This window comes from Vipera ursinii (assembly GCF_947247035.1).
Source record: "Vipera ursinii genome assembly, chromosome: 3".
Lineage (NCBI taxonomy): Eukaryota > Metazoa > Chordata > Lepidosauria > Squamata > Viperidae > Vipera > Vipera ursinii.
The window spans coordinates 129544922-129560039 of record NC_139516.1 but is presented as its reverse complement, the minus strand read 5'-3'; the positions used below and the strand labels follow the sequence as shown (position 1 = coordinate 129560039).

General features: G+C 38.1%; 1 protein-coding gene across 1 annotated transcript in view; it reads left to right on the top strand.

The window, feature by feature from the left end:
- Window positions 1-15118, top strand: part of DNAH5 (dynein axonemal heavy chain 5) — a gene marked incomplete at its 5' end in the record, with an annotated part of 162574 nt that overhangs the window by 21314 nt on the left and 126142 nt on the right. The window contains 10 exons of the mRNA XM_083360300.1: window positions 225-370; window positions 3605-3767; window positions 5453-5692; window positions 7473-7663; window positions 7759-7852; window positions 9059-9195; window positions 9858-10059; window positions 10676-10911; window positions 13126-13344; window positions 14320-14382. Coding sequence (XP_083216426.1) covers window positions 225-370; window positions 3605-3767; window positions 5453-5692; window positions 7473-7663; window positions 7759-7852; window positions 9059-9195; window positions 9858-10059; window positions 10676-10911; window positions 13126-13344; window positions 14320-14382 — 1691 coding nt within the window. The remainder of the gene's footprint in view (window positions 1-224; window positions 371-3604; window positions 3768-5452; window positions 5693-7472; window positions 7664-7758; window positions 7853-9058; window positions 9196-9857; window positions 10060-10675; window positions 10912-13125; window positions 13345-14319; window positions 14383-15118) is intronic.

Genomic DNA, 15118 nt, shown 5'->3' with positions numbered 1-15118 from the left:
ACATTACGATAAAAGCTGCACTCAGTTTTGAACATCTTAGAGACTTATCCCATTGGAATGTTTTCTTTTGCCCCCTTGACAACTTTGAGGACGAATTCTGCTATCCGAGAAAGATGAGGCTTAAAGTTGGTGTGAGATGCTATCATATTCTTCTTACATGTTTTCAGAGAGAGGCTTGGCTCTTAAAAATATGGTAACGAAATGTATCTTCTTTGCTTTTCAAGATAACCTTGAGCTGCTCCTCGATCGAGTAAATGACTTAGTAGAATTTCGCATTAGTGCTATTCTTCAAGAAATTAGTATCGTTCCACTCTGCACTCTTCCTGAAGATGATCCACTGACCTGTGAGCAGTTCCTTCACATGACAAAGGTACAATCCTATAGTTTCATTTTCTGCAACATGAAACTTCACTTCAGAAATCTTGCCAAGAAAAATCAAGGAGTCAACACTGTCTTGAAGGCACAAAACAAAACAACACCCCCCCTTCAAAACCTCTAACAACCCTCCAAACCCTCTATTACACATTGTGACATTAATTCTCAGTAATGAATGAATGAATGAATGAATGAATGAACCTTTATTATCAAAGTACAACATGTATACAATGAGATTGGCTGAGCCTCCCTTTGTCCCCCCCCACAACTCACAGTGACAATAAACCCACCATTTTGTTACACCATGTGAGCTAATTGCACAATGCGCTGGCCTCACAAGTCTATCATACATAGATTTATTTCCCGTTCAGGAGCTTGACAGCCCATGGATAGAAACTGTTCTTCAGTCTGTTGGTACAGCTGGCTATACTTCTATATCTCCTACCCAATGGTAGGAGAGTAAAGAGGTACCGACCAGGGTGTGAGTCGTATAGTATAGTACAATAGGATGTATTGTAAAAAAATTAGTATGTTACAAAGAAAGAGGTCAGATTAGGATTCTTCTCTTTGTCACCTGATATTCTGAGTGGAGTTTTTTGTTTAATTTTTGCAGGGTTAGAAATGATACTTTTGTTTTCTTTTGCTCCACAAGAATAATGGTGACCATTCTCAAAGTTAGTCTTTTTGATTCCCTCCCCCATCCTCATTCTCCCCAATCACTAACTCTTATTTCCTGCTATACAATAGGAGTGACAGACATCAGACAGGCAATAGCACAGAGAAATGAAATCAGTAGCTTTTAAATCATTTATGGATGGCAGTGCCTATGTGTATGCATAGAGCTGAATTATGCATTTGAGAGATAGAAGAAAAAGAAAATAAATAATTTGCTATCTGACTTAGCAAATAGAAGACATCTTTTTGTTGCTGTTGTTGAAATGATTGGCAAAGGTAGCTACAGGGGTCAGTGTGCCTCTTTTCATCCGGCAGATACCATTAACATGAGGCCACAATGCCCAGTCACTAAAGAAGGCAGATATGAAGCATTGCTATGAATCACAGTAGTCAGCTCAGGCAGGTAGTGTTGGCATGACAGCACAATAGCCAGTCTTTGTTTGAAGTAGGCAGCATAGGCATCATGCAGTCACAATATTTCTTTTATGGAAAAAGGGTTGGTTTTTTTTAAAAGACAGTAATATGTGGCCACGATCTGTTTCAGAGTTTATACATTCAGGCCCTGTTGAAATAGAAACCAGAAGAGTGTATACCATTGCATCAGTAACAGCATGTTACCGGAAAACATCAGGCACAAATAAGAGAAGGGGCAAGAACCAAAATGGTGTCCTTGACCTCACTCCTTCCAAGATATAAGGATGCTTAAGGAGTCCTAGAAATAAAGGTTAATCCTTAGGAGTTCTGGCTGCTAAGAAACTGCTAGGAAGAATGGAAGCTGGGAAAATAGGTTAGATTGCTATATCATTCCAAGTCATTCTTTGTTTTTTTTTAACCATGATTTGTGAAATAAGACACTGTGGGCAGGTTCTCAGATTAGTATGGATTAGTGCAGGGGTGTCAAACTGCCGGCCCACGGACTGGATGCGTCACCAGGAAACCATGGCCACCCCATTGCTGGCAATGGTGAAAAAGCTCTGATACGTTTGACATGTCTGGATTAGTGTGATGTGTGAACCCAATGAAAGAAAGAGAATAAAAATTCAAATAACTCTGAAAGAAAATAATGAAACATAGAAATTCATATAACAGAAGTTGTGGATGTGGACCATGGGCATGATTTAGAATGTAAAGCCTGATGAGAAGCATCTGCTAGTTATTCTGCATGTAGAATCAGCAATGGCCCTTTGTGGAAGTGACTGCTCATTTGCTCTCTTTGTGGAAGTGACTGCCCATTTACCACCACATGGTTGTAACAAAAATGATTAAAATCTTTTGAAAAACATTTCTTGGTATATGTCAAGATAAGTGCTTGCACTCCCTCTCTCTTGATATACAAGAAACTTTGAGGGACCCCAAACCTTCGAAGATAGCTTACCTTTGAAAAATGAGTGAAACAAAAATTGAGTGGGCACCAAAACAAGGAGGTTTCAAATATTACACTAATCTACTCAAAACCTATAGAATCTAATCCTATGGGACCACTAGGCAAAACAAACATTCAAGGAAATGCTTGGGTAAATTTATATATATTTACACCTTGCTTCAAAGACGGTTAAATGAGGCCTGGAAAACAAATGACAAATTTTCCTGCTGTGGGAAAGTCCATCTCTTGCATTGACATACTTCATAGGAGTCAAAAAATGTCAAAAATGAAATACTAGCATTTTAGGGCTGACTTGTTTTAACTATGTTTTTACTGAATAAGCCACAGTGACTTCTTCATATGAATCACTGCAACATAAATAAATCTTAGTTTGCAAACCACAGTTCAGGATTCACACAGTGCATGGAGCCAAAGCTAAAAACAAATCACATTAGTAGTCTTTTGCATAACTGTAGGCACCTGGGAGAGATTGTGTGATTAAATTAATAATAGCAGAGGGCTGCAGGCAAGGCCTCTGAGAGCTACCTGGTGCATATGAGTTTACCGTTTGTAATTATGATGAGATTTCCTAATGAAGAAACAATAAAAGATTTATCTCCACTTGTTCTAACTTATAATATGTGATACCATTAATATTATGTAGGTAGTAGAACGTACTTCTGAGGATATGCTTGGGTCCATTTATTTTGTCATAGTAATAGTTCTGTGTGTCTTAAAACATTCAGATTTGGGAAAGGTTTTATTCTCTTTTCTTTGGAATTGGGGCTCCATTTGTTTTGTTTTTTTCAAATACAGAAATGTCAGTTGATAGCAGATTTTTCTTTTCTGTCAGTGGTTACCCGCTTCATATTCATAATACAAATGGAGGAAACTGCTCTTGAATCAAGAACAACTATATTTCTGACAGCCCCAGCTGATGGGAGTAGCTAGCTTACCTTGCCTGGTCTTGGAAACTCATTAGAATCAGTCAATCAGACATGTTTATTATTTGGTTAGGAGTTCTCCACTGTCTTTAATTCATGTTTCTCATGGCTGTGAAACTTTTCTCTTGTTTTGTGGATATGCAGCACAGGAGAATGTTGAGATCGTCTGAGTTTTTAAGTGTATCCTATTGCCAGCATTGCTAAACTAGAGTGAAATTTAACTGAATGCTCCATATTTTGTTTCCAGGAGCTCTGTACCAAAGGCGTATACACACTGCATCTCAAAAGTTCATTAGCAGAAGAAGCAACAAATGAGCTTATCAACATGTTGCTAGATCTGGATGCTCACCATAAGGGAGACACTGGTGAGAGTTTTCTGAGTGGAAGCAGAACGGAAGGAATTAACGAAGGTAACAGCAAACATACCATATGTAAATTAGCACTATATTACTTGTTTATGAAGGGACATGGTGGATCAGTGGGTTAGGATGCTGAGCCTATCAATCAGAAGGTCGGCAGTTTGGCGGGTCGAATCCCGAGTGCCGCGTAACAGAGTGAGCGCCTGTTACTCGTCCCAGCTTCTGCCAACCTAGCAGTTCAAAAGCATGTAAAAATGCAAGTAGAAAAATAGGGACCACTACGGTGGGAAGGTAACAGCATTCCGTGCGCCTTTGGTGTCTAGTCATGCCGGCCACATGACCACAGAGACGTCCTCGGACAAGTGCTGGCTCTTTGGCTTTGAAACAGAGATGAGCCCCTAGAGTTGGAAACGACTAGCACGGATGTGTGGGGGAACCTTTACCTTTACCTTTACTTGTTTATCCTCCTCATGGCTTGTAAGTTAGAATACAAGTAAATGAAATAAAATAAATGTATGGAATAGTACAGAAGTCCCCAACCTTTTGATCACCATGGAGAGAGTTTTTTCCACAGACCAGAAGGGGTGTAGATTTGCGTGCTGCTTGCATCCCTCAGATGGGGCTTCACTGGTTTGCGCAGACCGGTTTCTGGCATGCCACGGACCAGTACCAGTCCACGGACTGGGGATTATGGATCCCTGGAATAGTATATTTCAGCAACATAATGAATTCTGCCACCTACATAGCTAATGCAAATTGAGCCAATGGGAACACTTTTCCCATTTCTGTAAGTTATTTAAAGAATAAGAAGAGGATCAAAATTCTAGATAGAACACTTTGCAGCTAAGGCATTTTTCATGCTTATACAAGCATATATTTACACTGACAGTGCTAGAAACCTTTGGGGTGTGGAATATTTCAGTAATATGAGAAACATCTGAATAGTAAGAGCAAAACTTTTCAAAGAGTAATCTGTAAGAAAGGGCAACTGATGCAATAAGCTTTTGTAACTTTTCTATTTTAATTAAGTAAATTTGAGTCAGACCAATACATAGCACAGGAATCCTGGATTTTTGTGTAATGGCATGTGAAAATGACCTTGGGAAAGAGGAGGAAGAGCCGCAGCCTAAACAACTCTTGCAAGAGGTATCTCAGTCCACACAAAGAAAAGAGGCATGGGAAGTGTTTTAGAAGGGACCCTCCCTGGTTTTCTGGGAGTAAAAGTAAAGGAGAGGAGAAGGCTTTCAAAGTTGCAAAATTCAATTACTCTAGCCTTACGATAAAGATATTGTTAGTTCTCTGAGTTTGTTCTTGTCTGGCCTACCTTGAAAGGTTAACAATATGCAGGCTTTGGTCGTTAATTCATTCGGCAAGCTGCTGAAGCAATAATCTAAACAGGACAGTTTAAAGTAAAGTATTGTTAGAAAATACATGCTAATACTGAAATGCTCCTGTTGTGTAGAAAAAGGAGAGAGATGCTAGATCCTCCCATTATTGCTGGCTTTATTATTGTAAAATGATAGTGATGATGACAATAATAGACCCAACCAATTCTTATTCATATATTTTCCTTTGTCCATTTAAAATTCAATGCTGATTATTATCACAGTACCCTAAAGCCATAAAGAAATATGGAATTGCATAAGGATGCATATATCTATTGACAGTACTGATGATTCATTTATTGGTTGATCAGAATTTTGCTGATTTAATTCAGTCATTACTCCCATCTACAGAAGAAGAAGGTCCATTGGACGTCTTAGCATCCTCACAGACTGCTAGTCAGATTTCAGTAGGATTGTCTTCTCCTTTAACCAAGAAAAAAAAGAAAGAAATGGAGACGATCGAAGAAGAAGCTCAGGAACTGCTTTCCCATTTCAGTCATCGCAATGTTGATGCCCTTCTGAAAGTTATTCGTAACACTCTGGAGGCCATACGCAAGCAAATTCACGCTTCTTCTGTGATCAGTTTTTTAGGTAATTGCTTTCCTTTCTTAACTTTCTTTCAGCAAAAAAAGAGGTTGATTGTTATGAAGAAACCATTTATATAGCACGGAGAACACAATTATGTTGTGAGTGTGGTGTGAAAGAGTAAGGTGGTGTCAAGGAAGGAAGGTAGTGTGAAAAAAGCACATCTCTACAGCACTCCTCCTAATTAGTCTATTTCTCCATATAGGTTACGCGGAGTCTTATCCATAAACTAGAATTGAGAAATCAGTAGAACTACTTGTTCTGAAATGCCTATGTCACAGCTCTGTGCCACCATTGTAATATTTGCTGTGATGAAAATGGCAGTGCATTGCAACTCTGGTTTTGTGCTTCTTGAACATTGGTCTACCAATAATGTGAACATATCTTTGTTGACAGTATTAAAAAATAGCTTGTTGATGAAATGCAGTGAGATTTACTCCTAAATAGTATACTCAGGGTATAACTCCATTGAACAATATCACTGTTTAAGCAGAAATGACATGTGATAGACAAAATTGTATTTGGGCTCATTGCTTAATGTGCTATTGAAGCCTAGACATTTTTGTAATGTCAAAATATCCAGGACAGCATCTAAATGATGTCATAGGAAAGTATTGTTGCCATATGCTCACCTACCTACTCAGAATGAGTGTCTGTGTAGGCCACTTTAACATGAAACAACAGTCCTGGAGGTCACCTGGGAGCCAAGCCATGTAAGGAAATATAAATGAAAAAACAATACCTTGAATTTTACTCACATGAATTTTAGCCGTGTGGAGCTCATAAGAGTTTTATAGCTAGAGTGGCTCTCGTACGCTAGCATTTAGGCTGCTCCATTTTGCACCTGTTTTCAAAGATAATCCCTTATGAAGTGTCTTGCAATAATCTAGCCTAATGGTGACTAGGACGTGATTCACCATTACCAGTGGTCTTATTCTAGATAGGGTTGCAGCTGGGCAGAGGCCTCCTTGGCCCTGACCTCCACTTGGTAATCCAGCAGGAGCTCTAACTCCAGGAAAGTTCCCAAGTTGTAGATTTGGTTGTTCAGATTTATAACCAAGGAGGTCTGAGGACCAAATGTTTTTTGAACAAAATAATTATTACAATAGACTTAAACTGGTAAAAGGAAATGGAAAAACCAACTCTGCGATAACTCCTCTTTCTTTCTGAAGAGAAGATGGTTGATTCTGCAGAGCAGCATGAAATAAACCTAGGAGGAATAAAATGTAGCTTAACACTACTGTTTGCCTTCTTATTTGGCCTCTCTTGGCTTAAATTCCAATGTTCATGCGAATGGAAGTTGTCCCAATGCGAATAGTATTATTGATCTGAATCCAACCCAGTATATGGGACAAAATGCTGAAAGTTCAAAGCAAGATAGCTTTTTGTTTGTTCTAATGAAAGCACATCTTGAAGTATTTATGGTAGAAGGGAATCTGTGAGCAGTGCAGATATATGCAATCTCCAAAGAATACATGTTTCATCAATAAATTAGGGGTCTTTTCATGACTGTATGACCAGCATGGTTCACATGATGTATATTACTTGTGGCCCAAGTACCTTGTGCTTCATTGTGTTAAAGATTTCAAGGAAGTTATCTTTTAAATTGAACACAATGAACCAAGGTTCCTTGGTTTTTCTATTCAAACAAAATCAGATGTGTTTTTTCACTGTATCTTAACCACAAGCTTTGATGAATTATCTAACCATTGGCTGTTTGGAAGATGTGGATTTTAGTCTGTATCTAAGTGGATTAATAAGGATTGTGTTTCTCATTTCCATATAGATAGCGAGAATATCTCAAAGCAGAAACAAAATGCTTCAACCATCTTTAAAGCTAGTGTTATCCTTTCTATTCCAAATTTTGCTATAATGCCAACCCTTGAAGAAATCCAGCAAACACTCAACAAAGCTGTCGACTGTATTGTAAGCACCATGAAAGGAGTTGGTCAGTGGAGTAAGGAGAGACTATCAAAGGTATGGGTTTATGTGCTTCAAAGATGTCTACTGATAAATGGTATGCAGTTTTGGCTGTTGAAGTCTAAGGTGTTTTTTTTTCCCATTCTGCCCAGAAAAAGTTGTTAGAACGCAAAATGCTTGCTTTACGAAATGAAGGAGGCAGTGATTCTGAGACTGAAATGAAAGACACTGAAGTTGGAAACCAGGGTAATATATTAGCATTTATCTATGTTTCTTGACTATCCTAAGATTTAAATACAAAGTCTTTTAACTGTTAAGTATCATTGCATTGATGCAACAATTAATCGTGAAACAATGTGATGGTAATAACATTTTAAGCACATATCTTTAGAATGTGGGAAAGATACTCTCATCCCATTAGTAATGTCTGTGTGAATGTCAAAGTCAGAGCAGCCTTAGATTAATGGATTGAATTAGCCTCGGAATAAAAAGAAGAGGAAAAAGGTTGTCAAGGTAAAAGGTAAGACAAGAGAGCTGGCAAGACAAAACCTTATTTTCATGCATGAAAGGATTAACTTAAAGCAGTGGATACACTAACCTTCTAAACAAGTAATTTATTAGTCAGGAGGGAATGTCCACTTTTGCCTCTTGGAATTCCAAAAAGATAGACCAATCTTCCATAATTCTTCCTGTAAACTCTGGACACGTGCCATTTTTTTGGGTTTTCTTTTTGCTACCTCCTCCATGAAGCTCCTTGAAGCCTACGAGGGTTGCAACATGCCAATTGCTTGCAGAAACTCAATTCATTCTCACAAAAGCAATCTAGAGCCTTTATTTCATTCCTTGCCAATCCACTGTACCAAATGACATTTTCTCTGCAAACGTTTTTGAAAGGACATATCGAAGCACAATTATAGCTAAGGTGGAGAGAGAGAAGGAAAGAGGGAGGGAGGGAGGGAGGGAGGGAGGGAGGGAGAGAGAGAGAGAGAGAGAGAGAGAGAGAGAGAGAGAGAGAGAGAGAGAGAGAGAGAGAGAGAGAGAGAGTCTAATATCGAGTAAGCAATTCCAACAACCCTGTCAACTTCATTAGCAGCATCAGACTTCCTCCATCTTCAGATACCTACATGGGACCTATCTCAAGTCCAGAGTCCACTTTGGAGCAGATCCAAGCAACTATCAGATGGATGCTTGCTACTGCCCTGGAAGCCATCTAAAGCTTGACCTAGAGATTTCACCTTGAATTGCACCAATTATGAAGCCAATCCAATTTTTATTGAGGCCCAGTATATCTTTTGGAGTATCACTCTTTTCTTGCCGCCAAAAGGCAAAATATCATCTCAGCCTCCCAAAAGCCACATATTCCTGATTGATCACAGATATACTTTAGAAAAATGTTCCAGTTTTGGCCTTCTGATGTAGATTTCCACGTTTTGTTTTGGTTTTTTTGTCTAGATGCAGCTTCTGATACAGCCTCTGTGATCTTGCCTTCTCCTATCCAGAAAAAGAACTACTACAAAGCCATCTCAGAGAACAAGGAAATAATTAAATTGGTGTCCGTGCTAAGTACAACAATCAGTTCTACCAAAAGGGTGAGCAAAAGCATAGGAGTGAAAGTTGGAGTCCAGGAATTGTCCAGAATGTGAGAAAGGATCATGAAGCAGGAAACAAAGGAAGAGAACAAAGTGGGAGTGAAGGGATGACGGGTGTACAGGGTGTACAGCAGAAACTGAGAGAGAGAAAAAGCAAAATATTTCAGCAGTACAAAATGAATTAGTCCAGGAAGGCTACCAAAGCAAAACAAAATGGTTTTGTTTTACAAGCTATACAAAGACCAAGTCTGCTTTTGGTGGCAACAAGGGCCTGATGGGAGCATGTCATATTAGAGGTGTTTAATGGACTGAGATAAGGGTCCACCTCCACCTCATGTGTATCTTGCTCCCTTCCTTGCCATCTTTATTAATCTTAAATTAATTTTATTGTTAATATTTTTAAAATGTTTTATCTTACTGCTTTTATTTGGCTGTCAGCCTGCTCTAGGTGAGATAAGTGGCATATTGTACATTTAATAAATATATGAATGAATGAATGAATGAATGAATGAATCATACCCCATGATTTTCCAGATATTAATGAGAGCCTTTAATGCCAAAGTTCATGGGTCATTACTGCATGAAGTAATATATATATCAAAATTTAGCAGTGGAACTCTTTGTATACAATTGCCTTGTGTTGGTTTTTATCAATGTTTCAGGAAGTTGTTTCAGCTTTGGAGCGTTTCAAATGTTATCATCACATCTGGCAGAGAGAGAAGGAAGAAACCATTGAAAATTTCATCAAAGGAAGCCCTTTGCTGTCTGATTTTGAATCCCAAATCCTTTATTACCAAGACTTAGAATTAAAAATTAATTCAGAACCTGAATACATACGTGTGGGAACTGTTGCATTATATACTGGTATGGCAATTTCATGTTTTAGCTAGTAGGAAATTTTATTCAATTTCATTCAGAATGCTTTTCAAAGCAATATTAAGACTGTAGTCCCAAAATAAGGTTGGATAATCTGAAATATCAGAGCCTAAACCTATCCTTTGTTTTGCCATTCTAAGGCAAAACAAAAGCATTAAAAAAATCTAGATTAAAGGTCTGAGCTAGTTAACAAGAAAAGAGAAATTTCCAAACTCTTGCACCAAAATTTTTAAGAAAAAGAGTATGCTAGCCCCTTTGAAGTTTACAGTGTGGACAACCCTACTTTACATCATTCTCCAGACAGTGTAATTCTCATCTTTCCCCAAAACATTAAATGCTTTTACTTGCCACCAAAAGGTTTATCTAGAAATCTCTTTGGACTCAGTGGAATGTATTTCTACATAGCATTCATCACATTCATAAAATAAAGCTTATAAACCTCTCTGCTTTTGCTGCTTCCCCTGAGGTGTACTAAAAAAGGTGTTACTATTTTGTCTCTTGTCACCAAATATGTGGAAGAGGGGATAGCGGATTTAATGTGGGTTGTACCAGTACTTATAAAACAATCTGGTCCTAACTGAAGCTTCTCCATCACGTTCTGTAGCGGATTTAAAATTGGCCCTTACAACTGAAACCAAAGCTTGGATGACTGCGTTTGGACGCCACTGTAATAAGAAATACAGGACAGAGATGGAAAACGTCTTCACCTTTGTAGAGGAAATCAGCAAGAAACTGAACCGTCAGATTAAAGACCTGGATGACATAAGAATAGCCATGGCTGCCCTGAAAGAGATCCGAGAGCAACAAATCCCCATAGACTTCCAAGTGGGACCAGTTGAGGTAACTGGGAAGGGAACCCAGGCCCATTGCTTCTGCCATCTGGCACTGAACTCTGCCTTGTGCTAGCTTAACGAAAGATGGCAAATTTGTTTCTTAAACAGGAAGGCAAGGCAAGATGATGGAGAAGTCTACTCAGAGGCTTATGTTTTCAAAGTTGTCCTATCAACTGCTTTCATGCCAAAACCTTTTTCCCTGCTTTCAGCAGCTTTAGTATCTTTGCCTTTCTGCTTCTTCCTTGATTATGTAATGCCTCACTTTACAGATTTATCTTCTTAAGGGTGTCATTCAAGGGGGAATGAAACTTACTTTGCTTGTCTCCGACTGACTTTCTGCCCGATGGTTTCCAAAGTTAAAGTATGAAAAATCTGCAAACTTTGTTTTTACAGGACAAAGGGAGCGCAGAAGAGATCAGTTCCTCAAAATTGAGGGACGAATGCCCCATAAGTATTGATTCCCCTGCCCTTCAAGCCTTTTGTCAACCATGTAACACTTTTTCATGAGATAGAGCAGGACTTCACAACTCCTCAAGAGGAAAGGATCTTATACCTTAAAAGTAATTGTGGGGGTCCCAAAGGAATAGCTGGTGCATTGATTCAATAAATAGCTGGTTCAGTGGTTCAAAACATTTCTTTCTGGGTAAATGTGGCAGTGTGGCTGGCTGGCATCACGTTTGGTGGCAGTGGATTGGTTATTTTTCAAAAAATGCTGAGGGGCTGCACAAGGCTGTTTGGTGGGCCACATCTTTTGCAGGCAAGAGATGCAGGAAAATGTAAGAAGATAACCAGCCTTAATCATATAAACTAAAGAGGCCTGCCACCTTTCATTTTCTAAAGAATAAGCATTTCTTTCCCATTTTTTAAAATACATATGTAATTCCACCATGATCCTATCCCCTATTATACATTTCTTTAAAATTTATTGTTATTTCAACTAATACTACAGGATATGTTGAAATTATTTGAGTTACTCAGGACTGGAAGAATATATATTAACTGAGGGTTAAGATATTAACTTAACCCTCAGAAATGTGTAAAGACATGTTAAAGATTTCTGTGTTTCTGTGAGTGATGCTGCTTTGTTGAAAAATAATATCAAATTTGTTTCCAAGAAGCAGCAATTTTCCTAATCACAATACTTTGATTTCTATCTTAATTTAATTTCTGTGAACAGCAAAGTTTCTCTGCTTTTCATTTAAAGACACAGCAATCTTATATATAATAGAAGCATGTGTGTGCCTCTCTTTAAATTAATGTACCTGCTTCACAGAGAAACAGCTTCATTTTTTCCTACTTTCTATTATAATTCAAAACCAAAATAAAACTTTGCTGCTGTGTGACTCATTAGGTATTACTCAATAATCTAGCTTTAATTGTATAATAAATGCACTAAAAGATCATTATTAGGAAATCTGGGATACTGTCGTCATCGTCATCATCAGCCATTTAGTCATGTCCGATCCTTGGCTACTCTATGGGTCATCACTCTCCATCCCTCTCTGTTTCATGCTGCCTCCTTCAGATGCACCATAGTCATGTCAGTGTCATCTTTTATAGCAGTGGTGGTGAACCTATGGCATGGGTGCCAGAGGCGGCACTCAGAGCCCTCTCTGTGGGCACCCACACCATGTCTCAGAGGTGGCAACTGTCCCTCTTCAACCAGCTGCCCCCCACAGGTGTCCCTCCCCACAAGTAACATTGAGGTGACCATGCTGGCTCAGGTATTCTGGGAGTTGAAGTCCACGAGTCATAAAAGAGCCAAGGTTGCCTACCCCTAGTCTAAGACTTCTTTGTTTGTTATTTTTGCAGTCCATGAGATGTGTAATAGTCACCTCCAGCACCACAGTTCAAAGGTGTCCACCCTTTTCCCATCTGCCTTTCTCAGAGCCATTTCTTTTTTGCAGCCATAAGTAGTAATTTGGAAAAAAATTACATTAATTAATCTGTATTTGGTTGTGAAATACTGTAGCTGTAAATATATTTACTTTCAAAAACAAACTAGATAGTAGTATGTAAATGTTGCCTATCCTCTGGTATAAATGTTATTTAAAGTTCCATGTTGCTGATTTTTAAAATGGGTTTTGCATAAACTCAACTCTCTTTTATCTTTAGCAGGATCTCTACTGATATTTTTTATCTTGAATTCCCAAATCTAAGTTTGGTTAGTATGCCATGTGTAAACTTTAATAATGAAAGATAACAACTGTTGCCTTGGCAGGAATCTTATGCAATGTTAAACAAGTATGAGTTACTGGTGGCAAAGGAGCAGATGGAGAAGGTAGACACTTTGCGGTATACATGGGAAAAATTGTTGGTCCGAGGAATTGAAGTGCAAAATGAATTGGTGGCTTTGCAGCCCAAATTCAGAGGGGAATTAATCAGCACCGTGGAAGTGTTTGTTGAAGACTGTGATCAATATTACTCGGATTATGACAAGGTACAATACTGCAGTACATTGGGAAAACATCATTTTTGAACTTGTTTCTTTTATCTGAAAATAAGTTGAAGGTTAGACATTAAAAGTAAAGTTTATTCTTGTTTAGCTCAGGATAACATTTAAAAAACCCTGCAGAAATAAGGTAAGATTAGCTTACATTCCATTGTAGTTTTTTTAAAAAAACGCAGGGTACTAGTTGTATTTTTTTTAAGCCATCCCTGTCTGGTCTATAGGCGCTTTTCCTTAGTTGGTCAAATATAGAAAGCAGCTAACTCTAAACACATTAGTCAAGATGGAAGAGTATATCTTAGTAATAGAATCGATCAGCTGACAAGTCTAGCAAATATTTGCAGAGAAATATATATTTATATGCTGTATTTTATCCCCGTCAGGGTTTGGAAATTTTCCTATTGAGAAGGAGTTCCAGAGTTAGAGTGTTATATCTAGTAAATTTCTCCCATATCTGAAATTTCAAAGTAACCTTAAAATTTTAAAAAGGATTAATTTAGAATACAACTAGTTTCACGTAAGCATTCTACACTTGGATGATGTGAACTAATTCTACTGAAAAGAGCTGCATTTGTATCACTGTGTGATATGGAATAGAGTCACACTTCATTTTAAATGTATGAGGAGATTTCCTAGTATGAAAAGTTTGATTTGAGGTTGCATAAAAGTATTGAATATTTCATTCTATGCAAAGTCATAGTTGATGCACAGATCATGAACTATGTTATCTTTCTGCTTAGATTTGTATGTTGTTTGAATGTGATTTGAGTATCTGGGAGAAAAATATGACTTGATTGCTTGTTCAGTTGGCAACTTTGAAACTGGTGATTCCATTTGGGAAAGGACTACCACTTTAATTACCATAACCTTAATGATGTAGCTACTTTGGAGATGAAAATGAAAGATATACTCTTGAAAGACTTTTATGTGGATTTTTATTAATATTGCAATCTGTTCCTCTTCTAGAATGGTCCCATGGTAGATGGACTTGAACCTCAAGAAGCCAGTGACAGGCTTATAATTTTCCAGGTATTTCCCCTACCATTTAGCTTATTAAAGTAAACTATCTCCCCAAATTTATAATCTTGCACTGGACTTCATCTTCCTTCCAACGAGGATACCTTAGGTTATATCAGATTGCAAAATGGCTAATATGAATCGTTAACGCTTAATGAAAAGCTGCAAGATAGCATCACTCTGATATGTCAGTAAATTTTTATCTGACCCAGCATGAAAAAATTATATCACAAAAGTGAATTCTGCAATAGTCAAGGAGCCCTGTTAAACCATATCAATTCTGTTTTCTGTTTCTATGGTGACCAAAGTATTTGTGCTGAAGATACGTGCAGATGCTACAGGTGCTTGTTCTTTGTAAATGTCTATATCGGCATTGGCATTTTGTAATTTGGTTCACCTTACCTGAGACCAATTTCTGTTTCTTTTGTTCTTGGTAGAAGTGACCCCAGCTGGGACCAAGGCTGGAGGAACAACCAGGAACAAAAGGGCTTGATTTTTTATAGCTGCTGCTGCTGCTCCTGATTTCTATGAATAATTGAATTAAATGGTGTCTGCATCACTAATATAAATACAAGAAATTGCTGGCTCATTGTAAATGTCATCCCTTTTTAATGCTCAAGTTACAGGGCAGATTTCAGTGCTGACATCTATATTGCTCCCCCTCCTCCATTGTTTTAGGAACAGAGGGTAATTGAAGTTTAGAAAATGAATTATGTCTTTGCGACCCTCTCTCTTCTCTCTCGCTCTT